The sequence below is a fragment of the Pithys albifrons genome, chromosome 7 (genome assembly GCF_047495875.1).
Source record: "Pithys albifrons albifrons isolate INPA30051 chromosome 7, PitAlb_v1, whole genome shotgun sequence".
NCBI classification, from domain to species: Eukaryota; Metazoa; Chordata; class Aves; order Passeriformes; family Thamnophilidae; genus Pithys; species Pithys albifrons.
The window spans coordinates 51303520-51330658 of NC_092464.1; the positions used below are offsets into that span (position 1 = coordinate 51303520).

Consider the following 27139-nt stretch of genomic DNA (forward strand, 5'->3'; position numbering starts at 1 on the left):
CAGGTGGGGATGGTGAGTGTCGGAAAGTTGGGCTTGCCCTCTTGGCTATTAGGAAAAAAGACACACATATAGAGAAATGCTGTAAAAAATCATAAAGAAATCTTAGATAGCTATAAAGATGGCAAAGTGTAACCATTGTCCTAAAATAGATGTTCTTTAATGTGCTCACTCTTTGGCATTTAGTAAGCTTCCAGAGATGGAAAGAAAGGAAAGTTTAATTTAGAGAAGTCTCCTGCCCTTCTTAGCTAGGGATCAGCTGCCCAACATGAAATAATAATGCATTCAACTGTCCATCTTCTGTTGAGTAACCTTTATCAACATTGCATTCACCAGCACTAACAGCAAACAGTGAGTATGAAATGTTGTATGAATTCAGGGAAAACTGATAGGGTCTTTGTGACCTTAATGTGATTATATTTGTGCTAATGCATACAGTATAAAAGGAACTAGAGCTCTCAATATGAAGGGTCCAATTCATAAAAAATGTATGTGCCATTAACAAGGGATTTAGGGAGTGAGGAAAAGTAGAATGAGTCTATTTTGAATAAAGAACATACTTTTGCAATTATATCCCTTCACCTTTTCTGCAGTAGCGACACTTGTCTCACATGAAGTATCTGAAGCAGAAGAATATTCATATAAGCACCAATAGGAAAAAAATGTTCTCTTAGGGAAAAGAGAAAGAGGAAAAGACGAGACAATTAAAGAGGAGCAAAAATAAAGATGGGAAAGAAGAAAATTTACGGCTTTGGGAGAACTGGGGCTTTGAGTTATCTGTGATTTTTGTGTCTTAGTATGGTAGTTTTTTAGTTAGGTGGTAAATATAACCGGTGGTTGCCCAGGAGTTCTCTGCAACGTGAATCACTTTAATAGTCTGATTTTCAATATAAGGGGTCATGTAGTTGTAATGTTATCAGTCCTAATGCAGAAAGATGCAGGTACATAAATGCAGCCCCAGCTCCGTGCGTGCGGGTAATGAGGGCAGCGGTTTCAGTTCCCTCATGTGCCTTGTGGGGGCATATCCTTTAGGAGAGGATGCCCCCAGGGACCAGGCAGAGATGGCATTTTGTGCTCTGCTGGCTGAATGAGTTTGAGCTCCCCAGATGATCTTAGTAGCTTTGCTGTAGCAACTGTGTGGCAGTTTCAGATAAGTATAAAACTCTGGTGTTTTACTTACTTAAAAACTGAATGATACGCTCAGCAAAGGGAACCTGCTCTGTTCATTCTGCTGTCTAATTCAATCCATTTTGCATGCAGGAGTTTTAGCATTTCAATCAATATGTCATTTCCTTATCACACCACAAATGTTTTCAAAGGTAAACTAGAAGGTTTTTATACATTTTTATACATTTATACATTGGTGGGGAAAATTAAGAATGAGAGTTAACTTATGTAAGTTGACACAGTCTGACATTGTGGGAGATATGTATTCGTATGTAAAATGTTTGAACAGTGACATAATAACATCAACCATTGCAATTCTTTTAAGTTTCAGAATGAATGGGTGCTGGTAGTAATCCCACAAACATCCAGATCTCTACTTGCTTGTGTTTCTTTGTGAGGGTGAAATTACTGCCTAAAAGTGAAAGCTTAGAATCTGAAGTACAGGTCGGCAGGAAAAGGTGAATCATTTGGTCATCTGTGGGAAACCTGAGCCTTAGAGAAGTTTTATACAATCCAAATGAGTGACTTGTGTGCCACATCTTGGTCATGGACTGGAGGGAGACAACTATCTACTTCAGTTAAATATAAAAAGTCCAGGCTTAAGCTCATACCTTTCAGTGGGTTCATCATTATTCTAATGTAATTTATGAGATTGGTTTTATTTGATGAGGTAATAAGAATCTCTCCTCCGATAACCATAGGTTAATACCAATGTACAGTAGATTCAGAAAAAAAATCTCAATTTTTTTCTCCTGCAAGTAATGTAAAATTTAGGTGCGTTTGTGAAATTTTGTGTAGCAATCTGATTACTAAGGTTTTACAAAGAGGTGATTTGTGGAGGCTTCCTCCCTGCACTCTGAAGCAGCAGGAAAATGCAAATAGTGAAATTAAGAGCCATAGTATGGTGGTTTGTGGCAGAATGAAGATTGTTTGGGGGAAATACTAATTTTTTTAATTATCATTTGCATCTTTTTCTTCAGCTGTTAAATTTTGTTCAACAAGGTTGCACTTGGTATAATTGCTGACAGTTAAAGGTTCATTTAATGAAGAGATGAGTTACTTTAATCAGAGATGATGGACTCACATCATACTTGATAATTTGAATCTTATTAGTCAGTCTGTTTAATTTCTTTAAAATTTACACTTTTTCTCCTGATAATATAGCTTTTGATCTAAATGCAGCTATATTACATTCTCAGACTATGAGTTTGTTAGTTTTAAAAATGTAAGACTATTTTTTCTCACAGACAGTATTTTACTTTAATGATTTCATTCTCAAAGCTGTATCTTTAACGTGAGTTGTCTCAATGAGTAAGAAAAAAGTCTGCTCTTGATTTCTTATTGTTATGGTAACTGAGAGATAAATACAAGTAATTTAATGACACATTGTGGTAGTGTATCTAAAGATTTTAATATGAAGTGGTCTTTGAACTGTATTCTTTTATTAATGTTGCTTCTTTAAAATATTTGCTTAAATCTCAGAAGGATTTATGTATTCCTTTGACTACTGAAAATCTAGTCTTACTAAATTTGGTCCTGCTTATTTTTCAAAGTGTCCAGGTGAGGGACATCAGTTATAATGTGAGGGATCGGAGCATTCTCCTCTTCCTGGGCCACTGGGACATAAAACCACTTTGAACTGAATTACCTGTTGTGTTGCTGGAAATATGTAAGAGACAAAAAGGAAGCAAACTGTGGAAAGCCTGTTAATAACTAGTACATTTACAGCTGTAATTTTGTATGAGGCTCAGAGGCCTTGGGATGTGGAATTTCTTTTCTCTTCTGATGTTTCCCTTGTTGTTTTTCTTTTATAAACCATATATTGTATGACATGGTTTTTCACTTGGTTTGGGTTTTTTTTCCCTTCTTTTGCTAAGGGGAGAAGGTTGCCTTTGTTTTACTTAGCTTTATTTTAAATAATATTTTATTTTAAGAGGGTTATTTTACAGTGTTTACAGTGCACTTCAATTTTTTATCATGTCATGCCCTTCCAGCCCCTTGGTGGGATGAGAGGTGAACGTATGTATTATATAATTCATAATTAATTTATGATGAATCACATATGATGAATGCTGCTCATTAAATATTAAAGCCCTGTCCTCGGCCACGGCAGTGCTGTGGCAGCAGCACCCCTGACTGTCCCATGGTGCTGTTGAGCAAACTCCTTGGCTTAGGCTGTGTTGTCAGCACTCAGTTATGAGAGAAGTCTCATCCCCCTGCCTGGACAGATGGTGTTAAGGGGAATTAGCTCTCTTTGCAGAGCAGGTGCCTGTTGCTGCCTTCCCCCTGCCCCTTGTGCACCAGCACCTGGAGGTACAATGAGAGTACAACCTGTGCAAAGAGGGGAGAACAGAGAAGGTGCTGCTGTAGCTCCCCAGCTGCACAGGGAGTGTTGTGAGTCCTGGTTCTTGCTGACAGACCCCTCACTGATGGAAAGCTGGAGAACAGCCTAACAGCAGGTAATGGCCTGGGTCTGGACAAGTGGAAATCTAGGCTGGATTTTGACAGTCCATTTTTATTAGTGAGGACTGGAATTCGGACAGGGGGATAATTTACCTGCAGAGGTCATTCCAGCAGCTTGAATGAATCAACTTCCAAATAAAGGCAGTAAACCAGACGGGAGAGATGATGTAGGGGATTGTGTGCTACCAGTTTAGGGCAGCTGGGCTTAATGAAGGCATTTTTCCAAGTTCCTAGCAGCAAATCTGTTCATCAGAAATAGCAGAGAAATCAGAAATAGGCAGAGCTCTCCCGACTCCTCTGAAATCAGGGGAATCCACCCAGCCAACATTATAAGGCAGGAAAGGAAAAGGAGCCTTTTACCGGTGTTTTGTGCTCTGCTTTGCCTTCCTGGGAGCACCGACCTGTGTGTCTCACTGAATACAGCGAGCAGAAAATGCTGTCGCTGTGTGTGACGCAGCAGAGCTTAACCCTGGAATCCTCACTTCTCTGTACTCACTGCCAGCCCAGCAGACACATTGTCCTGTGCATTTGGTTGACTCTTGACTGGATGTTAAGAGCAGGTGGATTGGAAGGGGCAGGACAGACATGAGGATTTCAGTCTGAGACTCTGGCACGGCTGATTTGGTGGAGGATGCCATCCCATGCATCACGTGGAAGGGTGTGCTGCTTTCCTCAGGTGCTGCATCCCAGGGAAAGGAAATTAAGAAGCAGCAGGTAGAGAATCTGAGCACTGAAATAAAAAAAAAAGGATCATCTGTGCTGTGTAAGTGTGTGAAAGGAACATACTCCTAAGTGCTTCCAATTAGTACAATGCAAGAGGAAAGGAGTGTAATTAATTTTGGCTTGATGGTTCTGTATAACCAACTTGTACAACATCAAGATTGTTAGAGCAAATATTGAAAAATCCTTAGGGTACAGATAGCAGAAATCAGTTGTTCTTTGGATGGCTGTACCATGGAAAAAAGAATATTAAAGCACAGGCATATTTCTCAGAATTTATTATTTATTTTCTCAGAGCTCAAGCTATAGAAATTGCAATAAAATCTAATCCTAGTGAATGTTTGACTTTGGTTTTGTTCTTTTCCCAAAGCTTTCATAGGACAATTTAATGATTTGACAGGTTTTCAGGAGCTTGTTTTAATATTAATTAAATAACACACAAAGACAGAACTCTCAGCCCTTAAAATTACACAAACAAAATTGACTTATAAGATTTGATCTTAATGGGGAGTGATATATTCATTGGTACTGAGCCTTTGATCTAATATCACTTTACACATACAGCTGTGATGAGAAGATTAAAAAAAAAAAGGACCATATCAGTATGTGCAAATTACCAAAGGAAAAATAATGTTTAGTAACATAATGCTTTATTCTGTTTAGAAGGAACCTGTACTGGGGAAACCCTATCCTTGGTCTTAGGGGTGGCAGCAGCACTGGGATTGTTATGCATTTGAAAGAAACAGTTTTCACTGAGTCTCACAAATCTCTCTCTTTTTGTATAACCCAAATTAATAAATTGCATATAAAAAAATTAGTGACTGCATCTCTTTTTCATGTTATTAGGCAATTGTTGGAATCTTCACTGATTATTCCAGGCCAGCTTATTCTCATTATTAAGTGGCAGTGGTCATTAAAATGCCAAACATATTTTTATAGAATTCACTTTATCAAATGCCAGCAAGTTTGTGTGCTTTTATTAGTTCCAAATCAGATATTTCAATAGAACATTTGTAAGTATTCCCAGAACAACATCCATTTCTGCATTTTTGAGACCACACAAAAATATTACCAATTAATAAGATTTTCAGATTTCTGCATAATGTCTCTGCACATTTATTGTTTAATCCAATTCTAAAATGCTGTTATGATTGACACCTTGCTGTAGAGATAAAGTCAATTGAATAATATGTATCAGTCAATTTTATTTGTATCTTAATGTGGCGAAGGTGGTTTGTTGTTTTTTTTTCACATTTCCATTATTTATAAGTTGTTCCCCTTGGAGAATATATAAAAGAATTTGTTTTAAATGAGCTGATAATACCCTCTTTAAAATTTATAAGTATGACAGAATCATATCCTTTTTCCTTACCATACAAGGGTGTGCCAAGAAACTGGTTCTGAATTATCTCACTATTTATAGGACAAACATTGGAAAAGAGCAACTTGTTAAAGTTTACTTAGAACAGAATTCTAAGTAAAAAAAAATAAATAAAAACAGAATAGAAGGTATTGCACCAACCAGGAGACCTGGTGCTATGGCCAGGGCTCTCTTCATGAGAGACCATGGTACTCTTGCAGCTGTGTTTGATACTTTTGCTGTCATTCTTACAACTTCAAAGTGTGGGCCTGATCACGACATCAGAGCTGAGAAACTGTGAATCAGTGCAAGCCCTTCACCCAGTGGAAGCAGAGGATTGAAAACATCTTGGTACTTTCTTACAGCTGATAGGATGTTTTTGTTTCTCTTCTTCCCTTTCAAACGTGTATTGCAGACTTCAGCAAAATCCAGTAGGGCTGGGCTGTGTTCTGTGCTTAGCAAGTCGTTAGTGCCCAGCATAGGGTTCGATTCTTGGATATTGATCATCTCAATAAATGCTGGAAATCCTCGGTTTCACAGAATTTTGCTCATTCTCCACGTGCAAATTAAAAAACAAGCTGCCGTTTGGAAGCATACCCATTTTCAGTGCCTTTTTATTCTGCACAGTAGAGCCTTTGCTGCCAAAATAAAACACTTTATTAAAATAGAAAGTAGATGAGACTTGATTGTTTTTCAGATACTTTTTGCCTTCAGGAATGGCGGTGGCTGGTGCTCACCTGAGCGTGGAGGAACGCGATTCCCACACGCCTGTAAATCGCTGTCTAATGCAGCCCACATTAGCGACGCTGAGCAGAGCTCCAGTTTCACTGCTGTCGCATTGCTCTAACTCCCTCCATGCCTTGGCTGCTCTGAATGAGTGTTAGCATAATTTATGCAGCTGATAAGTGATTTGAGTGCTTGAGTTATTGATAAAGCACTTTAACGTATCATTTTCAGCTTCATGTTATGTGACATCAGAGTAGAAGGGAATGTGGCAGGCCCCAGGCTTGATATTAAAGTCAATCTGCTCTTTGGATTTCAGAGGCCAGAGGAAACACAGTGCTGCCTGACACGAGCCCAGCAGACCAGCACCAACCCAGTCAGTCCCATCCTGCATTCCCTGTTGGGCATCAGGTCAGTATCTTTCTTTTCAACTAATTGAAATGTGCAATTTGATGAAAAATAAATGACCATGATTGATCATCTTTGATCTGTGTAATGTAGAAAACGTGATTCTCTTTGGCTGCATTCAGTGTTGCAAAAAAAGGAGCATGTATGTATTGTGTGTTTTAAAAGTCACGTTTGGCAAGACTAGCTTTATGTATGTTTTTTTAAAATAAAAACCTAAGCAGTTTTGCATATTTAGGAAGTTAAATTATTTGAATTTCACATGTAAATTACTTTTGAAATAAATGTAATACTTTGATATTAACAATCTTGTACAATTGTAATACAGCACTATTGGCTCTGACAGTTCTGCCTGTCACACACAGCTCCTTTATTAGTAAAGGCATTTCATTATCTTTTATGCCACATATTTTAGAGTAGAGTGTGAGCACTTTATGAGACTTTAAAATGTTTCCCATCTCACTTCACGATTTTGTCCAAGTCCAGCCATACTCAAAGAAGACACTCGATGTTCTTCTGCTTCCCAGGGTAGTCTTGGTCCACAGAGCTTCTGGTAGTTGTTACTGCAGTGTTTGCTGCTGTTACCAGTCAGAATACAGCTGGGAAGGTCTGGGAAACATTGGCCTTTAGGTACTTGCAGGCTGACTTGGGTTAGGCCTTCTTTTGCTGTAGATTATCTTTGGTGCATGTGGAATAAGTTTCCCAGTGGAAATTCAGCTGGGATTGCTACCATGGTCCATCACTGAGGCTTGCAGTTTCAGACTGCCACGTTTTTCAAACTTTCTGTGCTGGTGCAAAGGTGTGTTTGAAGATCCTGGAAGCAGTGCCTGTCTGTATTGGCCCATCAAAGGCTGCCAAGGCAGAAGGGCTGGAAGGGTGTGATCCTGAGCTCTGCTCTGTACAACAGCCCTGTGCCTGTGTCTCTTACAGCCCCTCCTGACAGCCCAGCAGCTGGCCTCGGCAGTGGCAGGGGTGATGCCAGGGGGCACTCCAGCCCTCAATCAGCCAATCCTCATTCCTTTCAACATGGCTGGGCAGCTGGGGGGCCAGCAAGGACTCGTCCTAACTCTACCTACAGCTAATCTCACCAACATCCAAGGACTGGTAGCAGCAGCTGCAGCAGGAGGCATCATGACTTTGCCATTGCAAAATCTACAAGGTAAGTCATGCTGATCATTTTTCTAATGGGTTCTTTCACTTGGTCTTTCACATCACCTCTCCCTTTGAAAATGAGTGATCTCTGTTCCAAATTGAATGTTGCTGTCCATGCATATTGAAAATTAGTGGCTGGATTGGTTTTGAATGCTTGAGAGATACTTAAGAGATATTTGTAGGTAAAAACATACTGGAGGTCAGGTCTTACATTCTGTGGGTCAGTGATGTAAATTAGCTGAATGATTCATTAGGCTTTTTCTGTCATCAGTGATCAATGTTCTCTACTCTCAACTCACTTTAAAATTTCAAATCATCGAATGATAAAATCACAGAATTCCAAAGGGTTGGAATGGACCCTAAAGATCCCATAGTTCCAAGCCCCTGGCCAAGGGCAGGGATACCTTCCACTAGAACAGGTTGCTCAAGGCCTTGTCCAACCTGGCTTTGAACACCTCCAGGGATGGGACATCCACAACCTCCCTGGGCAACATGATCACCACCCTCACAGGAAAAAAATTTCTTCCCAATTTCCAACCTAAATTTCTGCTCTTTCAATTTGTACACATTATTCCTTGTCGTAGCACTACAGTTCCTAACAGACAGTCCCCCTCTAGCTTTCCTGTAGAACTCCTTCAGGTACTGGAAGGTACTCTGAGGTCTCCATGTAATCTCCTCTTCTCCAGGCTGAACAGCCCCAACTTTCTCAGCTTGTCTTTGTAAAGCAGAGGCTCCAGTCATTTTGTCAACTTCATGGCCCTTCTCTGGACTTGCTCCAACAGTTCCATGTCCTTGTTATGTTGGGGGCACCAGAACTGTGCACAGTGCTCCAGGTGGGGTCTCACAAGGGCAGAGTAGAGGGGGAGAATCATCTTTGCCCTGCTGGCCATGTTCCCTTTTGATGCAGCACAGGATTCCATTCACTGCCAGCTTACCTTGAGTTTTTCATCACCCACCACCCCACATGGTTCTCTGCAGGACTGCTCTCAGTCACTTCTCCACCCAACCTGTGGATGTGCCTGGGGTCGCTGTGAAAGGTGTAGGACCTTGCACTGTGCTTTGTTGAGCTCCATGAGGTTTGCATCAGCCCACCTCAAGCCTGTCAAGGTCCCTCTAGTGACATCTCTTCCCTCTGGTGTACTGGCTGCACCACACAGCTTGTTTCACCCCTGCTGGTTAGAGCAGCTGAATAGAGGCAACTAGAAACAGAGTATTGCATGAAAATAACTTTTAAAAATACAGCAAAATCCCCCTTTTATAATAAAATCAGATTTTTTCTCAGCTGTCATCCTTGCGTCAGATATATTTTTTTGTTCTTGCTGTGGGAGGTCTGCTTTATCAATAAGGTCCTGCCATCCTCTTTCAGGCTGTTGAGAGAGTTGCATGACCCAAAAGTACCAAGCAAAGAGTTAATGTCTATATGTATCCTCCCCATTGGCTGAGCTGTACCATGTTTGCAACTGTTCTATCCTAGAGAAATCTGTTGCATTTTCTCTGTGGTCTAAAATCAGGCTGAAAGCAATTCAACAAGATCTCTTTTCTTCTCCAGTATTCTCTGCTGTTAAATCAATATGTGTAATGCTAATAGGAACAGTACTCAATCCAAATACATAGGATATAAAATGCAGATGTATTTATTTACTGTTCCTAACCATGTTGGTGCTTCTCAGAATGCATTTGCTGTGCTATAGAACTGGAAAAAACATAGCAAGTTAGCCAATATCTTATAGTAGAAGTGTATTTAATGGAAAATGATAGTAAAAGGAGTGATTGTCTGGTGTGAAAGGTGTGTGCAGGAGGTGTCAAAATAAAGCTTTAGCTCTTAAGGTTTATTTATTCATTGTTATTTCTTTCTGACTTAAATGGTAGGGAAAGTTTTCCTCAAATGAAATGGTGAAATTTTTAAATGAACCCTCTGCACAGTGCCCTGATTACTTTTTACTTACCAGACTCTGGTGGCTGCTGATTATCAGGTGTATTGTTTGAAGCACCAGAGCTTACAGGTTGTAAAACAGAGGAAGCAAAGAGACAGCTCATATGTTAAACAAACTCCCTTACAAAGCACAGGCAGAGTATTCTCACCTGTTGGAGCAGCTACTTGCCTTTACCTTGTGCATGTTTTAAAGTTTAATGTCAACAGACCTCTCTTATCATAGTTGTAAATGGTTTTCACTTTAATGTTTAAAATAATGTCTCTCTCATACCATTAAGCTGCACCAAAGAACCTGTCATTCATAAATCATAGATGAAAAGGACACACTAATGCACAAATTTTGCTTGTTTAAAATTTGAGAGTGCATGTAAAGTAGGGAACTGGAGATTAAAAAAATAATGCAGGAACAGGAGCGGGTAAAAGCAGATATAACAAAGTGAAGGGGAAGTAGCTTTTTAGTGTAGGTGGATGATGAAATCTTAATGAAGAAACAGGCATTATAAAAATGTATCCTTCCACTCTGAAGTGCTCCAGGTTATAGTTGCTGGGTAGGTAGTATTATAAATAAACATAAGCTTGTGCAGTTCTTACGTCATTTATTCACCCCATGTTGCAAAGCTGGAGAGCAGAGATTGAGCCAGGCAACCTTTGCTCTTTAGTTTAGCCATGGATGGCTAATTGCTTGCTAAAAGGTGTAACTCTGCTGCCACATAAATTTTGCAAGCAATGACCTTATAGCAGATGAAAAGTTTCCCTTTATGATCTTTACTGGTAGATAGGGGCATGGGATCAAATAGGGACTTGCTGGAGTACAGTTCCCTGTTTATGAACACAGTCATACTTTCTAGAAAGTATGTGAAAGGAGCAGAACTCATGAATTTATTTAGTTGTGTTGCTGTTTGTTATCTTCCCTACCCTTCCTTCCCTATCTTCTAAGCAAGTACTGCTGCCTGTCCCCAGTATTTGGAACTGGAACTGATACACAAGAGAGTGGAGTAACTTGGTTAAGGTATCTCTTCACTGCCCTGAGTCACAGCTGTAAACCTGCTGCTTCCTCTGTAGCCCACAGCCTGATGCATGCATGAGAGATGGCAGGAGTCACATGAGAGTGCTGTGGGTGTCATCAGCTCCACTGAACCTGATTGACTTCTGGACCCTGTTTTTTGTGGTTGGTTGAAAGATAATCATAGAATGTGTGTTCTGTTTTGTGGCTGGCACTTTTATAGGTGCACTCTAAAAGCTCTGGCTTAAACTCAGTTTTGGTAATTCCTGCCTTTTGGGCAAAATCAAACCATAATCATCAGCCTCCATCTCTTCAGCCTCTCTGTGGTATGGTCAGCTTGGATCACTGGGGACATATTTTCATGCTGTTCTCCAACATGTCTTACCACTCCTGTTGTCACCTCTGCTGTCCCTGAATTTTCAGTGGAGTCAAGCAGAGATGTCCACAGCTCCTGTGAGCTGGGTCTTCTGTCTTTCTTTTTTCATAAGAAAACTTCTAAAGCTCTTCACTGCAAACTACCCCACTCAGGTAACTGAAAAGATACCCTGAGAACATTTTGAATAATGTATGAATTCAGAAAAGTTCCATCTAATGTTGACCAGGGGAGTAGTTCCACTACAGTTTGTGTGATCCACATGCATGTTTCACTGATTTCTTCTCAGGAACTTTCAGCTCTGGGTCAGGGTGATAGGTATGAGACCTCAGAATGACGGGGTACAACAATGAAATTCCTTGCTTATGGAAAGAGAAAAAACACTCAGTGATAGGAATTGTAGAGGAGATAAGTATTTAAAATGAGAAAACAAGAGTTTCTTTTGAAAGTCAAGATGTTGGTAAAATGGAGCGATTAATGATATGGAAATTACACAGTATAACTTAGTGAAATTGCCTATTCTTCACTTGTCAGTTACCTATAAATAAGGAATTTTTCCCCTCCCCAAGGTATTTGTGTTAAATTGTTCACTTGCTACATGGTCCTGATCCACCACTAAGTTGATAGGATTTCATTGCTGTAAGTGAGAAAATGTTTCAACCAAATCAAACCTCTTTCAAAACTCCTTCTCTTCATACATGCTTGATTATTTTCTGTTCATTACACTCCATCATTTGCTGTACACACTGCTGTACCATATCTGTTCCCTGAGCAAACACATCACATGTGTGTGAACAGAATGAAGGAAGGTAAATGTGCAAATTCTTGTTGTGAAACTTAGAAAAATATGCTTTCCTGGCTTCAAATAAGCAAATTTTGTATGCACACTGAGTATGCAAAGACTGGAATTTACTGAGATGCAAGAGGGTTGGTGGCAAATAGAACTCTCTGCCTTAGTGTGATGCCGACAGGGAACCGAAAAACAGGACTCCGAGCCAAGTTAATGTGGGATGAGATAAAAAGGTAGATTCTTTAATGTCCAGGCTTAGGGCTCTTAGGAATACATGATGACATCCTCGTGCACCCCCAAACACTAATTTCCATGGTTTTTATAATATTGCCCACCCAATCCCCGGTTCACACATCTCTCGCTCCAGCCCCTGGTTACACCTCCTGAAGATTTGACTCTGGGGTCACTGAGACCCTCTGTCTTCATCAGTTCTTCCCTTCCTCTGGTCTCTGGAGTTCTTCCAATGTTCTGAGTCCCAAGGTTGTTTGCTTATATTTATGTCTTGTTCTGTAGGCCTTCTGATAGTCTTCAGCTTTTCGGCCTTGAAGAGAGTCTAAATAACTAATAGAATTTGAGCTACTGATCTGTGGTAGGGATTAGGATACATAAACAATGAACTTAAGGTGCTAGAAATATTAACAGGCTACATTTGCTTTTTTACCACATATAAGTACTTTTAAAATCTATAAAAATCAAAAATCAAAAACTCCTTCGGTATCAGTGAAAACAGAAATCCCTGAACATAATACAGGTTTACCTATGGAATTTTGGCTTTGCATCAACAGTTCTTTGAAGAAAACAGTAAAATCAGCAACCATAACTTTTTACTGTAATCCACTAAAAGCACTGAAGATAAAAGTTTAAAAACCATCCATGAAAGCTCTTGTCCCAAGGAATTTCCACACTTTTTTTCCCGTCAACATCTCTCAGAACTACAGCTGGAGCACAGCCATGCTCCCCTCACACTTTGGAGGTGTCCCAGTAAAAATGGTGAGGCTGTGAGGAGGGGAAAAGTGGAGCAAGTACCCCACAAGACAATGGTTTTTTTGCTCTTAGTCCTTTGCTTCTTGGCCTGTCTTTATTGGGAAATGCAGAAAATAATCTGCTGGCTTTCCTCCTAATTATGCAAACGGTTGGTTATCAGTACTCACCTTACTGTCTTCAGGAAACTTTTCTATGGGCTGAAGAGTTTCTGCATCTCTTTTACCAAGTCAGATTTCTCTGAGTTTTGGGAGGAGTGTGTTCTATTTTTTAATTTTAGTTATCCTTTTCACGAGTCTCTCCAAGGGACCAGTAGTTGCTTGACCTCAGAGTACTCATTATTTCCTGGGTGCTGGTTCATGAAAAGACATTCTCTCCTTAAGCCCATCTGATTTTATGTCTCGATGTAATATTTCTGTATAGTGAACAGAAGGAGACCTTTTCTTTAGTGAGTGGGAGCTGAGTCTTTTCTATCTTATTTTCTTAATGTAATTTTTAACCCTGTAGCTTTCCTATTGAAATAACTGAGAAGTGGGAAAATATTCCAGAGCTAGGGAGTTGTTAACAGCTGTCCTCTCATTTAATTCACTTTTCCATGACAGCCAAAGCAGTTTTAGCTAAAAAGGAAGTGTATTTGAGCTCTATTTTTGGTATGGAGTGCATGTTTGAAATTAGAAAATGACAGTGTTGTCTGTCAGCTCACTGGTGGCCACTCACACACCCTGGACAACAATTTGGGACTCTCTCTGCAAAGGGCTGGCCCAAAGGTATCACACAGCAATGGCACAACAGATAAGGGCACTGTTGCAGAGCTGGAGTGACACTTGAACCTTGAAAGAACTGAACAAGCTGCAGATCGTAGCCTCGTGGCACAGAAACTTTGTGTATTTTATTTCTACTACCCATTGTACTGTTCCTAAAGTGGATGTCAATAATTTATTTACAAGTCAGAATTTCTAAGTCTTGAGTTGTGAAAGAAATGAGAACAATCTCTCTGAATCATTAGTGAGAGGCTTCAGTGCTGAAAGGAAGCCTTGCATGGCTGAAAATGTGAAATCATTAAATTACATTATTTAAGCAGCAGCAGGTCATATTTTAGCAGCAATACAATGGAAGGGGAAATGTATTAAACATTTTGAGAGATAGGAGGCAGCCATTAAAATGCACTGATATGGGTTACAATTGACATAGAAAATGGTAAAGAAAAAAATTAAAAAGGCTTTTTTATATGGAGATCAGTCAAAAAGAGCGTTTGGTAAAGACAATAGTGACAAAAAGGGGAAAAAAACCCCTTTTGTTTACATTTATTAGATCTTGTTTCATCTGAACAGAGATTTGTATCATTAATTGTGTAACAGATAAAGTAAACATGCTCTATCTCCATTTCTCCATGTACACACACCTTAAAAATCAGAAATCAGAGAGAGATGAAAAACAAAAAAGAGACAGAAAAGAAGTAAACTACAAACCTCGATTGCTTACTGATCTAGAGTCCAAATTCCGGTTTCTTAGAACATTTTTCTCTTTTAACTAAAGTGATGCAGTCCCTATTCATTTGTATTCCCCTTCAAGTAACATGAAATAGCTTTCAGAGTCTACAGAAAGGCAGTGTTTCACTTATGTATTTTAATGAGCACCAATGTCAGTAATAATCAAAATGATGTTTCACTTAGAGGAATAGTTTATTCCCAGGTACTTTTGCAGTGTACTAACATCACCAGAACAAGAATGACAAGAACCAAGAGCTGCACTCACAGCAATTTGTGTGAAGCCCTCAAACCAAATCTACCTCTCCTATCCCTGTGTAAATGCTACACAAAATGCAGTCGCTGTGAAGGGCTTGTTTACACAAAGCAGGGGTCAGCCAGCCCCCTAGGACAAACCTCCTGAGCTCAGTGCAGGGGGAGAACTAGATGTGGCATGCAGGGAGCAGCTCTGCATGGACAGCCACTGCAGCAGGAACCTCAGGCTCACAGCTGCATCCCACCCAAACTGTGCTGAAGGGTGCCTGAGCTAAAATGCAGCCATCCCTGAGCATGGGGTGGGTTGTCTCTGTTCTCCCAGAAAATGCACTTTTTGGGAGGCCTAGCATCTGCTTTTGGAAGAAAGGGCAAAAGCTGCTCTTCTGAAGGTGGTACAGGAAGAAAGAACCTCACTGGGCTGTTTGTTCATTTTTTGTGTTTTTTCTCTCCTGTGAGAATGTGTTGGCCCATGTTAATTGCTCATCTTGGTCAGTGGCAAATTGCTGCCTTCGCAGAGGGAATGTGAAAGGGTTAGGTCTTTATCTGGTTACTAGTTGCTTATTGATCACTCCCAGATTGTTTAGCTATTTATTGTCTGGATTTTCTGCCCCATAAGTTAAAGGCCTACCATTAAAATGCAGTAGTCTTAATGTTTGTGTGTGCTGTTGTTGATTTCCACCCGCAACGCACCTCAAACATGCCTGGGTTTTTTGCTACTGATGGTTATGGAACAACATCAGTGAGGAGTAATGATGTGATGTAGATCAAATTAATTCTGAACTCAAAGTGTTCACACCTACTTAAACATCGCAGGCCAAGCTTTGACAGATCCTTGATTTCCAGACTTGGATGCCAAGAAGCAGCTGGGGTAGACAGAAGTGAGACTACTCCAACCTGCCCAAACTTCCGCCCAAACCTTTTGGTTGGCTGTGCCCTGGCAGCCAGGAGTACTAAGGAGGAGCTGTGGCATGACTGGTATGTGAGCCCAGGGTGTTCTGGGGAATGTGCACCTTTACTGAGCCCTGACTCAGACTGATACTGCTCCTGGCAGGAATATTCTCTGTGCAGGATTAGAAATGAAATTCCTGTCAACCAGAACAGGGATGCATTTTAATGCCACTTTTAAAGTGTATCTTTGCACCTGTTTCCAGGAGCCTTTAATCTTCTTCTCTGAATTTAGACTGTGACAATTTAAATTAATGTAGAGAAAACTCATTCCAATAATGTGAAGCACTTAACCTACTGTAATCTGACAGAAGCCAAGAAATTTCAAATGCAAGTGAAAACCCCAGCTAGTGTTTGTCACTCTGTTCCTCAGCCCTGCATTGTGGCACACGTGCTGCACACGAGTATGGTATATGCACATATGATCTCATGCTGATCCAAGACTCTCTGCTGCAATAGAGGGAGTTGTAGAAGGATTACCAGGATGGATTTGCAGCCTTCACTCTTAATTTCCTTGCCTTAGTGGATTTAAGGCAGACATTTATAGTATTTGTAGTTTAATTTCCTTTGTTTTGCCATGGTCTTTGTATTAATAAAATCCCTATGATTCATGTTTTAAAAACTCCCTGGACACAAACTCATGTTCCTGATTCACCAGTGAGATTCTAATCAAGCACATATATATTTAGAGACTCATAAAAACAACGAAGTCTTTATTGACCAGCTGGGTTTAAGGGCATTTCTAATAGTGTGAATTTTGAATGCATGGAACATACGAGTTAACCACCAAAGAGCCAAAATTTTTAATGGAATTTCTTTAATGTCTGTGTGGTGGTGTACCACAGAACCATATAGCTCCTCCTTAAGGAGACCTCTTAATCTCTCCCTTTTATTTTTTTTAATTGTCATAGAAAGTTCTGAAGGTATCTCTTATTACAATCTTTAATTTTATGTATCTTAAAACATTTTATAGTTTGGTTGTTTGTTTGGGTTTTTTTAATTTGAGAAAAAAATTCCATCTGCCACTCAGATTGCTCCAGAAATGTGAACAGGACCTATCTGGTGACATCAGAAATTATAAAAGCGAATCTTCCTCGAGTTTTCCCGTGCCCAGCCCTCTGTGCAATCCTGTCCTCAGGGTAGAAAGCTGTCCTCTTGAAGACCTTCAGCCCTCCATTTCCTTTTGCTGCTGCTCCCTGAAGCTGCTTTCATTCCATGGATGTTTGGTCTTTGCAAGCCTCTTGCTGTGACAGGTGTAGCAGAGAGCACAGACCTGAGACCTGTATCTTGCTCTCTGCCTTGGCTGTGCTATGTGAGGGAGGACAATTCCTGGATGTTTTTGGCCACTCTTCCCACCTGTAAATGAATGTGTGGATAGTCAGCAGTTAAGCTTTCCTCTGAAGTGGCTTAAATCACTACAGTTACACTTCCTGAGCTCCTCAGGCATGGCTAGATCTTTCCTAAATGCTCTAAATTCCTAAGTCTTGCTCTGGTCCATAGACAGAAAAGAGTCCAGACTCTTTTGCAACTGATGCAATAATAAGGTGAATTTTCTTTGATTGGGACCTCGTGACCTTTCACAGCTCAGGAAGGACTGGAGGTTTCCACCAAGGTTAATAAGATCCAACACCGTGCAGGCTCTTAGACAACTACCTGCTGTAGTTTTTTTACTTGTGTATTTTAACAAGAATAATGTTTTTAAACTTATTCATCTGTAGACTTGACACACATTACAGACTCTTCTTTCACTTAATTGTGTTTTGCTATGGGAAATTATGCAATGTTAAAAATAAATCTGCAGCATAAAGACAAGGCACTCACTTCCAGTGATTAGTTTTATTCAAGTAAATGCCAATGCTTTGGATTTACAGTATCTTTTCCTTTCTGTTTCTCAGATCCCATTTCAGTTTCTTGTGCCTTTCCTCATCCAGAGCTGGTTCTGTCTATCCTTTTTATTTCAGCTTGAATTTTTAAATCTATTCACAATCCAAGTATTCCTGAATGCTCTCTGTACTGTGTAAGTAATTTCCCATTACATTAGCAGTAAAAACTGAAGAAGAGGTAAACTTCTGGAGGTGATAGAACTGTTGTCATTTTCCCATTATGTTTGGCTTCTCTGTTTTAGAAGATGCAGTTGAAACAGGACACAAATCCTGCCTAAAAAGTAATGAAATCATAGTAGTACATTTTGAGGAAATTTCTCTTATTTGCAGCCTGAAAGTTGTTTCTTTTATTTTACTTATTTTAAAAGTATAAAACCTCTCAAGAAAAAAATTTTGTTCCTGTTCTCTGAAAACTGTTAGCTCTAACATCTGAACGGAGCAATTGCTTTCAGATTCTCTGTTCAATTTTTTAGCTTTTCTTTTTCCAAACCAATGCTTGTGAATTGCAAAAGATGACCATGTTCTCCTCCCACCACTGTAGCATCTTTGAAAAATATTCAGTTCCAGATTCCACTCCCACCCCTCCCCAACCTTTTATTTTACTAGTAACAAAATCAGTTCTTTAAATATTTATTTTACTCTGCTTTAGCAGAAATGGTCATTCAGAGTTATGTGCTATGACGTTACATTTATCTAATATGAGCACCTTGGCCAGTCATAACCAAATTTAAAAACATACTCTGTTTGCCTCATTTCTTATAAGAATATTATTGGTTCTAAGTGTAAGGCTTATCAATTGTATCTTTATGCTTTTAAGTTCCCGTGAGTGCCATTATTTTAAAATTTCTTAGTGGTGTTTATATATATTTTGAATGTTTGACATCAGATAATTTGAGTTTGCCGTGTTTGTGAGATAACTCACAAGGGAGAAAGTTGTATTAAATAAATAATAGAGATAAATTTTATACTTCCATATATTTCAAAGCTAATGCAGCTAACTTGCAGTGGAATGGTAACATGAAGACACAGTGCTATAATATGATTGATTTGTTTTGACAGCAGCCAAATAATTGAGAGTGAAAGGTGTCAGCACAGATGAAATATTGTATAAGCCACATTCAGAAGGCAACCCCAGCAGCAATAGCAACTGGAGTTTTATTTCCTTTGATATCGCACTGTTACTCACTTCCAGTTTATTATAAACCCATGAAAGGTATGCAGCTTTCTGTAGGATGGAGGCTTTTGTGGAGGGGGCAGGAATAGAGGTTTGCCAGGTACCTGAGCAGCAGACACTGACAATGGGATTTATGATGAACACAATATACAAGAGGAAATTATCTTAATCTTCCCCCTGATTCTCTCTCTGCTTTTAAACCCTTTTTGCGGGCTCCTGCTTATCTGGCATCTTAGCTTGGAGGGTAAGTGATTCCCTCCAGAGTGACCAGTGTGTGGATTGCCTGGCAGGGGCCTGATGCAAAGGCAGTGCTGCTGTTACCCTCCCCAGCAGTCAAACTCAGTTTTACTTCACCTTTTCTGCACTGTAACTCTACAGCTCTACACTTGCTGGCTGACTGAGACAGGGCTGTCTACTTGCTTGTGTATTTGCATCGTGGCACCCTACTGCACTGCAAGGAATACAAAGAACTGCCTCACCTCTGAGCCTGGGAGACTGCAAGTGTGCAAGGAACCCGGGACAGGAGGTGGCCAAATAGACCAGCTGAAATAATCCCTGAAAGCAACAGAATATAAAAATCACTTTGGGCCTTCCTTAAAAGCCCACTGAACAAGGGGCTGGGGCGTGCTTGGAAAAAGCCAGGGTCTAAAGGTTCCTTTGTTCTGAAGCCCCACGGATTGCAGGGGCAGCCAAGGCTCTGGGGGCAGCTGGAACTGAAACGGGTATGTCCTGCCATTCCTTTCAGGAATGCTCCATTAGGAAGACACAATGCAATGTGAATGACAAGGGTTCTCGTAATAAGCTCTTGCTCATGCAAAGCAAAACAAACTATGACAACCATCATGTTAACAAGATCAGGAACCCTTGTGGCTTTATAATGTAGCATCTAATCTATATCTATACCTATACCTATACAAATATAATTATATTACTTGAAGAAGGGTAAATAACTGAATAGGATGAGATTTCCAGTATAGAGCAGTTTTAACACAGTGCCAGTCCACTTGCATTCTCTTTGTCTCCTGATCTGATAATTTCAGATTTCATATTTCATTCAAATGGCCTAGTGGAGATTAGAAACCTGAGCTGAAAAAACTAAACTTACTGGTGTAAATATGGGAAAAGTTTTCAAAGAAGTGATGGACGAAGGCAGGAAATAAGCCATTGTTCATAAAATACCTCTCACTGTATAGCAGGCTCCATCTACTGAAGTATTTTGAAGTATTTTATTTTAGAGAGATAGAGCAGACTTGAAATTAATCCTTCTGGCTTCACCATTTGCCCTGTGTTAGTGTGACCTGTGCAGTCCAGGTTTGTTCTGGAGGAAACTAAATTAGAACCTCCACTACAGGTGCACACCAACTGCATTCCGCAGCCAAGTGGACACACAAAGGACCAAATGAACAACTGGCCCTCTGGACAGCTTTGAGACCCATAGATTCAGTACAGGAAACCAGAGTAAATACAGTCCAAAGCAAAAACCCTGAACTGCAAGTAGAGGGAGAGAAAGGGACTTGGCCCCAACCACCTCCATCTAGTCATCCTCTCACACTGCAGCAAATCACTTGCTAACTTTGAGGTGGATGTACTTTAGGAAGAAGTAATGAATGCAATGAAAACAAATCCTCACTGCTTATGATTCAGAGCAATTTAATTTAGGCAGAGGCTCCTGCTAGAGCACTGAGTGCCCAGGTTGCAGGACTGTGTGGTTCATGTAGTAAGTAGCTCTCTGCCATCAGCACCTGCAGTTAAATTTAGCTTGGCAGGTCTGATTTTAGCCACCAGCAGCTGTAAAGTTCTGTTTAGTAATTGAAGACAAAATGCTGAACATGGAATGCCTGTGTGTTGTGTGTGTAAATCTATTGATAGGCATTGAAATGGGCATGTAGACATCTAAATGTGAAGTTCTGATCTGTATTTGCTGTTTTATTCACAGTGGGAGCACAGGCATCCCACGTGGTGTGTTTTCTGCACAGATGTTAGTCTCCTCATCAAGAAATACTCAGAACTACATCAAAACATGGGTGGTTAAAAAGACTCTCAGGGGAGTGCATGAGGTTTTGTGAGAAGTCTCTGCTTTCCTTTTCTTTCTTACATGCCTTCAGATATTTTCTTTTCCCCATCCCAGCGGGCACCTTTGTGTACATTTACACTTGTGCATGTGCTTCTGCTGCTCCTGTTAGGCTTCATCTGGCTCCTTCATCCAGGAGACTCTGTCCAGTAGGCTGGGGAATAAAACTGTTCCTAAGAAGGATTTCTCAATGTAGAGAGGATCTAGTTAATGGAAAGATGCTCAAGTGTCCAGCATGCTTTCTGGCCAACATCATTGGGATTCCCCTTTGGTTGTTCACCTCTTGATTATTAGAGGCATTTTTCAGTCTTTTGCTGATAGAACTAAAAGCCACTGAAAGAAATAGTGTGGGAAAATAAAGAGATAAGTGAGGTAAAACCCAAAAAAACATTGTCTTCTGGCCTTAGCTGTCCAGGCAAATGGGAAAGATAAAAAAAAAATGTAGCGACTCACTCAAAGGAACCAACTCACAGGCATCTCCCACACTGAATGGTTTTGTGGGTGGTCACATAAGCCAACTGACTTGTTTATTTAGTTGAAGATACAGTAGTTAACTTTAGAAGTCTTGTTAGAGGACCAGACAGGTTGTCTTCATAGTAATCCCTACTCCTACTCCCTAAAGATCCCAGTAACTATGAATAGATGGGACTTTGGAGACCTCAGTGTTGTGAATATCTTCCTTCTTAGACGATGAATTTTCTCTAATCAGGAATCAAAGGAAACATTTTCTCCACACGCCTCTTCTGAAGTGAATCCACACCATTGTTGCAAGTGAGTGGTCAGCTCTGGGTGGTGATTGTGATGTGCCAGCACAGAGCCAAATCCAGAGGCCCTCAGCTCTCAGTTTTAGTGAGGCAGATTCACATTGGATGTGATGCTTGAGGTCCTGTTGACATTTGTGAGTTTGGGTTTTAAAAAACCCCATGTGAAACCCCTCAAGGTCTGGCTGACTGTAACCTGCAAATGGTTTGACAGGCCCCTGTTCGCAGGGGCTGCTCAAGAGCCTTTCTCTCCCCACTCTGAGTGGTCAGCACTGACAGAGTACATCACTAGAGAGCCCCACTTAGTGCAGAACTCCTTCAATTGTCAGGAGCACTCAGCCTTATTTAACCTGACACCCTCTCCAGCACCCCCAAGCTAGAATCCCACTGTCAGAGCGCTGCAAGAACTTGGGACTCAAAGCCATGCTGTCTGGCAGAGACCTGGGATAGAGGGATGCAAAACAGCAGGAAGTGAACTTCCCAGATGGAAGGACAGTGCCAGAGGTGGAGGGAGATGGGGTAAATATGGATGTGCTGGGGAAGCAGAGGAGAAGGGAGGGAAGGGAAGGCTTGCCTGTGGGTTTGGATCAGGCAAGAGACTTTCAGCACTCACGCTCCTCCCTTTCCTTGCTCTTTATCAGTTCATTAAACTTCAGTGATCTGGGGTTGCAGTTCCTTTGTGTTCCAAGAGCAGAGACAGCTCTTCCTTCTCCCACCACACCAGGCTGCTCAAGTACCAAGGACATGTGAAAAGAGCCTGAGATTAAACAGTGTGGAAATATCCCTGCTCTGTTCCTACACTGGTGGGTTACTTATCCATAAAAAAAGAGTTAAATAACCACTAGAACACTCCTGTCTCTTAGTAATTTAGCAAATGCGTATGCATGTGCCAGCTCATGTAAGGGGTACTGTTTAATATGAAAAAACCATCTTTTTAATGATCCATTGATTGATAATGGAGAAACTAAGGCACAGAGGAATGAAGTGACTGCCCTACGTTTCTCCTCAAAACTGGCCATAGAAACCACGTTTCCAAAGTCCAGCCTGCCAAATGCATATTTACAAATATGTAGGGAGAGAACATTGTTTAAATTAACCTAAGAAAAAACATTTCGGAGAATACTGTTTCGAGATGTTTTCTTGGTGTTCCTATGGAACATTTCTTACAGATTGTTTGGAAGGCTGAATCCTGGTTGTCTCCCAATTGGCTTTAGGGAGGCTGCTTCCATAAGTAAAATTGGCAATATTCATTTGGATATTTTAGCCCAAACAAAGGTTCTGTTAGAAATGAGAAAAAGGAATTGTTCAAATAGAACACAGCCAATGTCTGAACTGTGAATGGTTTCCTCTTTTTCTTCTTTTTCTCTCTTCTTTCCCCTAGAGAAGTACACCACTGCAGTAACGGCTTGGGATTAAGCAATCATCTCTGCCTTCTGCAAATCTAAAGGAGTTGATGGTTTTGTCTGTGTTTTTAAGATCAAATGTCATTGTCATGAAAGAATTTTATTTCTGCATACAGTTACATTTCAAAAATATACCTGTGTTTTAGAGGCAGGAGGGTGGAGAGGGAAGGAAGGAACACCACTACGTGGGTCTCATGCCAGACCTTAATGTAAAATTAATTCCTTTAAAAAGATTTTTAAAAAACCACAACATTTTTCTAATGTGCATTAAGAATGTCGGAGAGCTCACTGAAGCATATACTTTGAGCTTTCAGGAGCAATCTGTAGTCAGGCATTTTAAATGAAAATTGATTTGTGATTTACATGGTCAGTGGAAAGAAAATTAACTTATGGAAGGTTGTAATGAAATATTAGACAAGTAAAAAAGTAGATGGTGATCTAGTGGAACTAAAAGTCCCATCTGGAAGAATTCTGTGACATTTTTACATTTATCTGTGTTCTGCATGAGTTGTAATGTTAGTGGTAATTTTATGGGACTGAACTGAAATGAAAAGGGTGTTATCACAGATTGCCTACAATATAGGATTGTGTTCAGTGGAGAGTCCTGTATCCTTTTCTCCATTTTCCTATAATATGACTCATTGCACTTTTTTCAGCTACTGTTGTTGGATTCATTCAGCCTTTTACTTGAGGTTATTAAAGAAGAACATCAAATGCACACAAATACAATCTAGCAGCACATTGAAAATCAACACTGCTGCTTCCACTTACTCTGGCATAGTTGAGGCACTGTCCAGAAGACCCTTTAAAATATTTGCTAAAATTGCATGTCCTCTGAAACACAGATTATTAACACAGTTTTAAAAATACGTTCCTTCGATTTGTGACTCATCAGGGTAGAAAGAGTAAAGAATTAAGGCTTTTCTAGAAAACATACTGCCATACTTCTGTTCCTCTCTTCCTTCTGAACTCTGATGTTCAATGTGTGACATCCCTGATTGCTCTTGCTGTCAGCTTCTTGGAGAATGAAGAGAGACATGTCAGAATAACATGATGCCATACTCGCTGCATTCCTCTCCTGATTTTGTACTAGAAAATCCTGCTCCTGTTTCAACAATCCAGACTTTACTGGTAATGGAAAGAGGAACTCTTGTACTACCTTCTAGCAGATAATATTCTTTCTTTTACAGTCTCCATATATGACAACCACTGATTTATCATGGTTTACACAGTTTGAAATGTGGGACTCTGATGTGGCAGAAGATTAATATTCTTTGCAATCAGTAAGGTCTATTAAAGCATTTGCCAAAATTAATCCCATTGTGGACTTAAAATATCTCAAATTTTCAAAATCTAGCAAAAAATCTTCCTATCAAAGGCTTGGTTTCTTCTGTTATTAAGTGAATTATTTCCATGTCCTGTCAGAGTCTTGTTTGTTGAGGACATCTAATCTCCCTGTTCATGGGAGAGGTTCTGCTGAATTCCCTAAGCCAGTGAAAATGTGTGGATACTCCTTGTTTTATTCTGTTCCTTTAGGAAATACATAGATGTTGTTCCTCTGAGCTGCACAGATTTTCATCAGGGGTCCACACCACACAGGATTTGAGCACTGTTGAGCAAACACAGGCTGTGTACTCATCCCCCTTCTCATTGTTAGTTCTGCTAATCAGGACTGAAGAATCAAGTTTGATATTGTACCATGTGCACACCACTGTTAGCTGGAGGAGTTTTAAACATAAGATTGTACAACTAATATATTCAATGTAATAGTTTGAAAAAGTGCATTATGGAAGAATATCGTTTGAAACGTACTGTGTTATTTCTCCAGGAAATAAATCTTGTGATCATGTTTGAATGAGGAGAAATATCACAAATCCTTCACAAATAGTATATATGATTTCCAATAGAATGATGTGGCTAATCATGGTGGGGGCAGCCTTTCTAATCATAGGATACTGTAAAGGTCAATATTAGGTATTGGCTTTCCATCCTGTCCATCTGAAACAATACACCAGAGTGAATGGAATCAGTAAATGGTGGCAGATGAACCTATTAGAAACATTAGCATTGCAAAATCACAAGTTTGGAGAATTAGATGTTAAGTGGATTCTGCAGCTGGTAATTGTCATCCTGGGAATAATTACACTAATTAATAGCTGCTAACCCCAGACCCTGTGCCTGTGACTTTGAATGAGTTAATGATTGCTGCTCTCAGAGTGTGTTGCTGGTAGATTTTCACTTAAGTGTCAGTGAGTAAAAGGCCCCAGGGGAGGGACTGGCTCTGATGGTCTTTAGGGTCCCCACTTTTACAGACCACAAGTACACCACTGTGTGATCAGATACCGTCTTCCAGACCACAAAATAGTTGGAGATTTTCTAATGAAGAGATCCATTTCATCATAAAGTTGCCGATTTGTAACGTTATTATGAAGTTCATGTAACCTCAGATTCATAGCACTTGCAAGCAGGTTTTGTCTTTGAGACTGTGCTTTTAAATGAACTCCAAACCCCATCTTTTTCCATTGTCTTTCCTCCTGACCTGATTAAGTGGATTCTATTTCTACTGGAGTTAATTTAAAATGCTACCAGATCTTCATTGGCAAAATTTAATTTCTGTTGGCCTTTGAAGGCTGGGAAGCTTATTTTACATAGGTGGGTGGGTCTAATTCCTTTGACTAATCTGTTCTCTGTCTCTCTTTTATCCCTTCCACCCCTCCAATAAAGAAGTATATGAACCCCATAATTTCCATAAATTCAGGGCATATATGCTAGCTGTCTTCTGAGAGTGAATATTAGGGGTAATTTTGTATTGTTAAAATCAATAGTTTTCTAATGTCAAGATGGCAAGAGAAGAATTCCAGTAAAGTCAAGATTATGTTCATCAAGCACAAGGGAAAATGCAAGGATTTCTCTTGGTCTTGAAGTCTTTGAATGACAAACTGGAAAACCTTCCAAGAACTACGTATAACCTTTAAAACCCTTAAACATATTCCAAAAAGGAACAAGCAGGAACAGTCCATGCACTTGTGGTCTTTGATCAGATGGAATGATAAAAGAAACTGAGTGCTGTCCCATGTAAGATCTTCTCTTAACTGGTGTTTTCCCATGGCCCTCACACACACGAGAGCTTCTTGAGTTCAGTGTGAGTTGTCCTGCTCTGAGCCTTACCCTGTTTGTTCTGTAGAAAAGGAGAACTGCTCATAGAAAAATCCATGGATGTTTCAAAAAATTGAAGAAGTCAGTGCTTCAGTGTTACTTTGGAATATAAACCACTTAGAAGTAGGAATAAGCATGGCAGTTGTGTGGACAGCTTATTCATTTCTACAGTCTGCAATAGAGAAATTTTGTAATCTTTTTCCTTTTTTTTTTCCAGGACTTATTTCTTACAGGTTTGTGACATTTTTAATTTGCTTTTTTTGGTTTGTTAATTGTGCTCATGAGGCAAATGTACATGGTGCCAAAGTAAGAATTGTGAACTTTTTAAGGAGGGAAGCGGTGTGAATTTTAGGAGTTGTGTAGGTGGCTCTCCTGGAGACCACAGGGTCATGTAAACTGAGAGGAAAGTGTCCCCAAGCTTTTGAAATCAGATATAAAAGTTAAATCATTGCTATCACCCTTAATTAAGATCTTGTGTATCCCCACATGACAATTTGTGGCATAGTACGTTTTATGGTGTTTATATGTGGCTCAGAAGGAACAAATTGTTAGAAAGGTATTGAAGCAGCAGAGCAAAAAGGTACAAAATAGTTAAAGAAACATAGTCCTTTGTCAACTACATCATTAGTTCTTACAGTTGTTCTACAAGATTTGATCTCTGACATTATGTTTAAAGATGGGAATATTTTACGTAGTTCATGTTGCATTATGCCATGGCAGCAGTGATGAAGCTCAGTTGTCTTTATCTTCCTTCACACCCCTGAGAAGGGTGGCAAATAGAAAAATGGTATCGGGTTAACTGTAGTTCTGCTTATCCACTTGTTTCACCTAAGAAGAAAATGAATGAAATCTATATTTTGCTGTATTTATACAGAATGTTTCAAGGATGCTAATGTCAATGTTGTAAGTTAAACAAAAGAATACCAGGATATTCTGG

At 39.9% G+C, this 27139-nt stretch overlaps 1 protein-coding gene across 1 annotated transcript in view; it reads left to right on the plus strand.

Annotated features, from left to right (window-relative positions):
- POU6F2 (POU class 6 homeobox 2) overlaps nt 1-27139 on the plus strand; it is a 295043-nt gene that overhangs the window by 118199 nt on the left and 149705 nt on the right. The window contains exons 3-4 of the mRNA XM_071560682.1: nt 6750-6841; nt 7766-7994. Of these exons, the coding sequence (XP_071416783.1) occupies nt 6750-6841; nt 7766-7994 (321 nt within the window). The remainder of the gene's footprint in view (nt 1-6749; nt 6842-7765; nt 7995-27139) is intronic.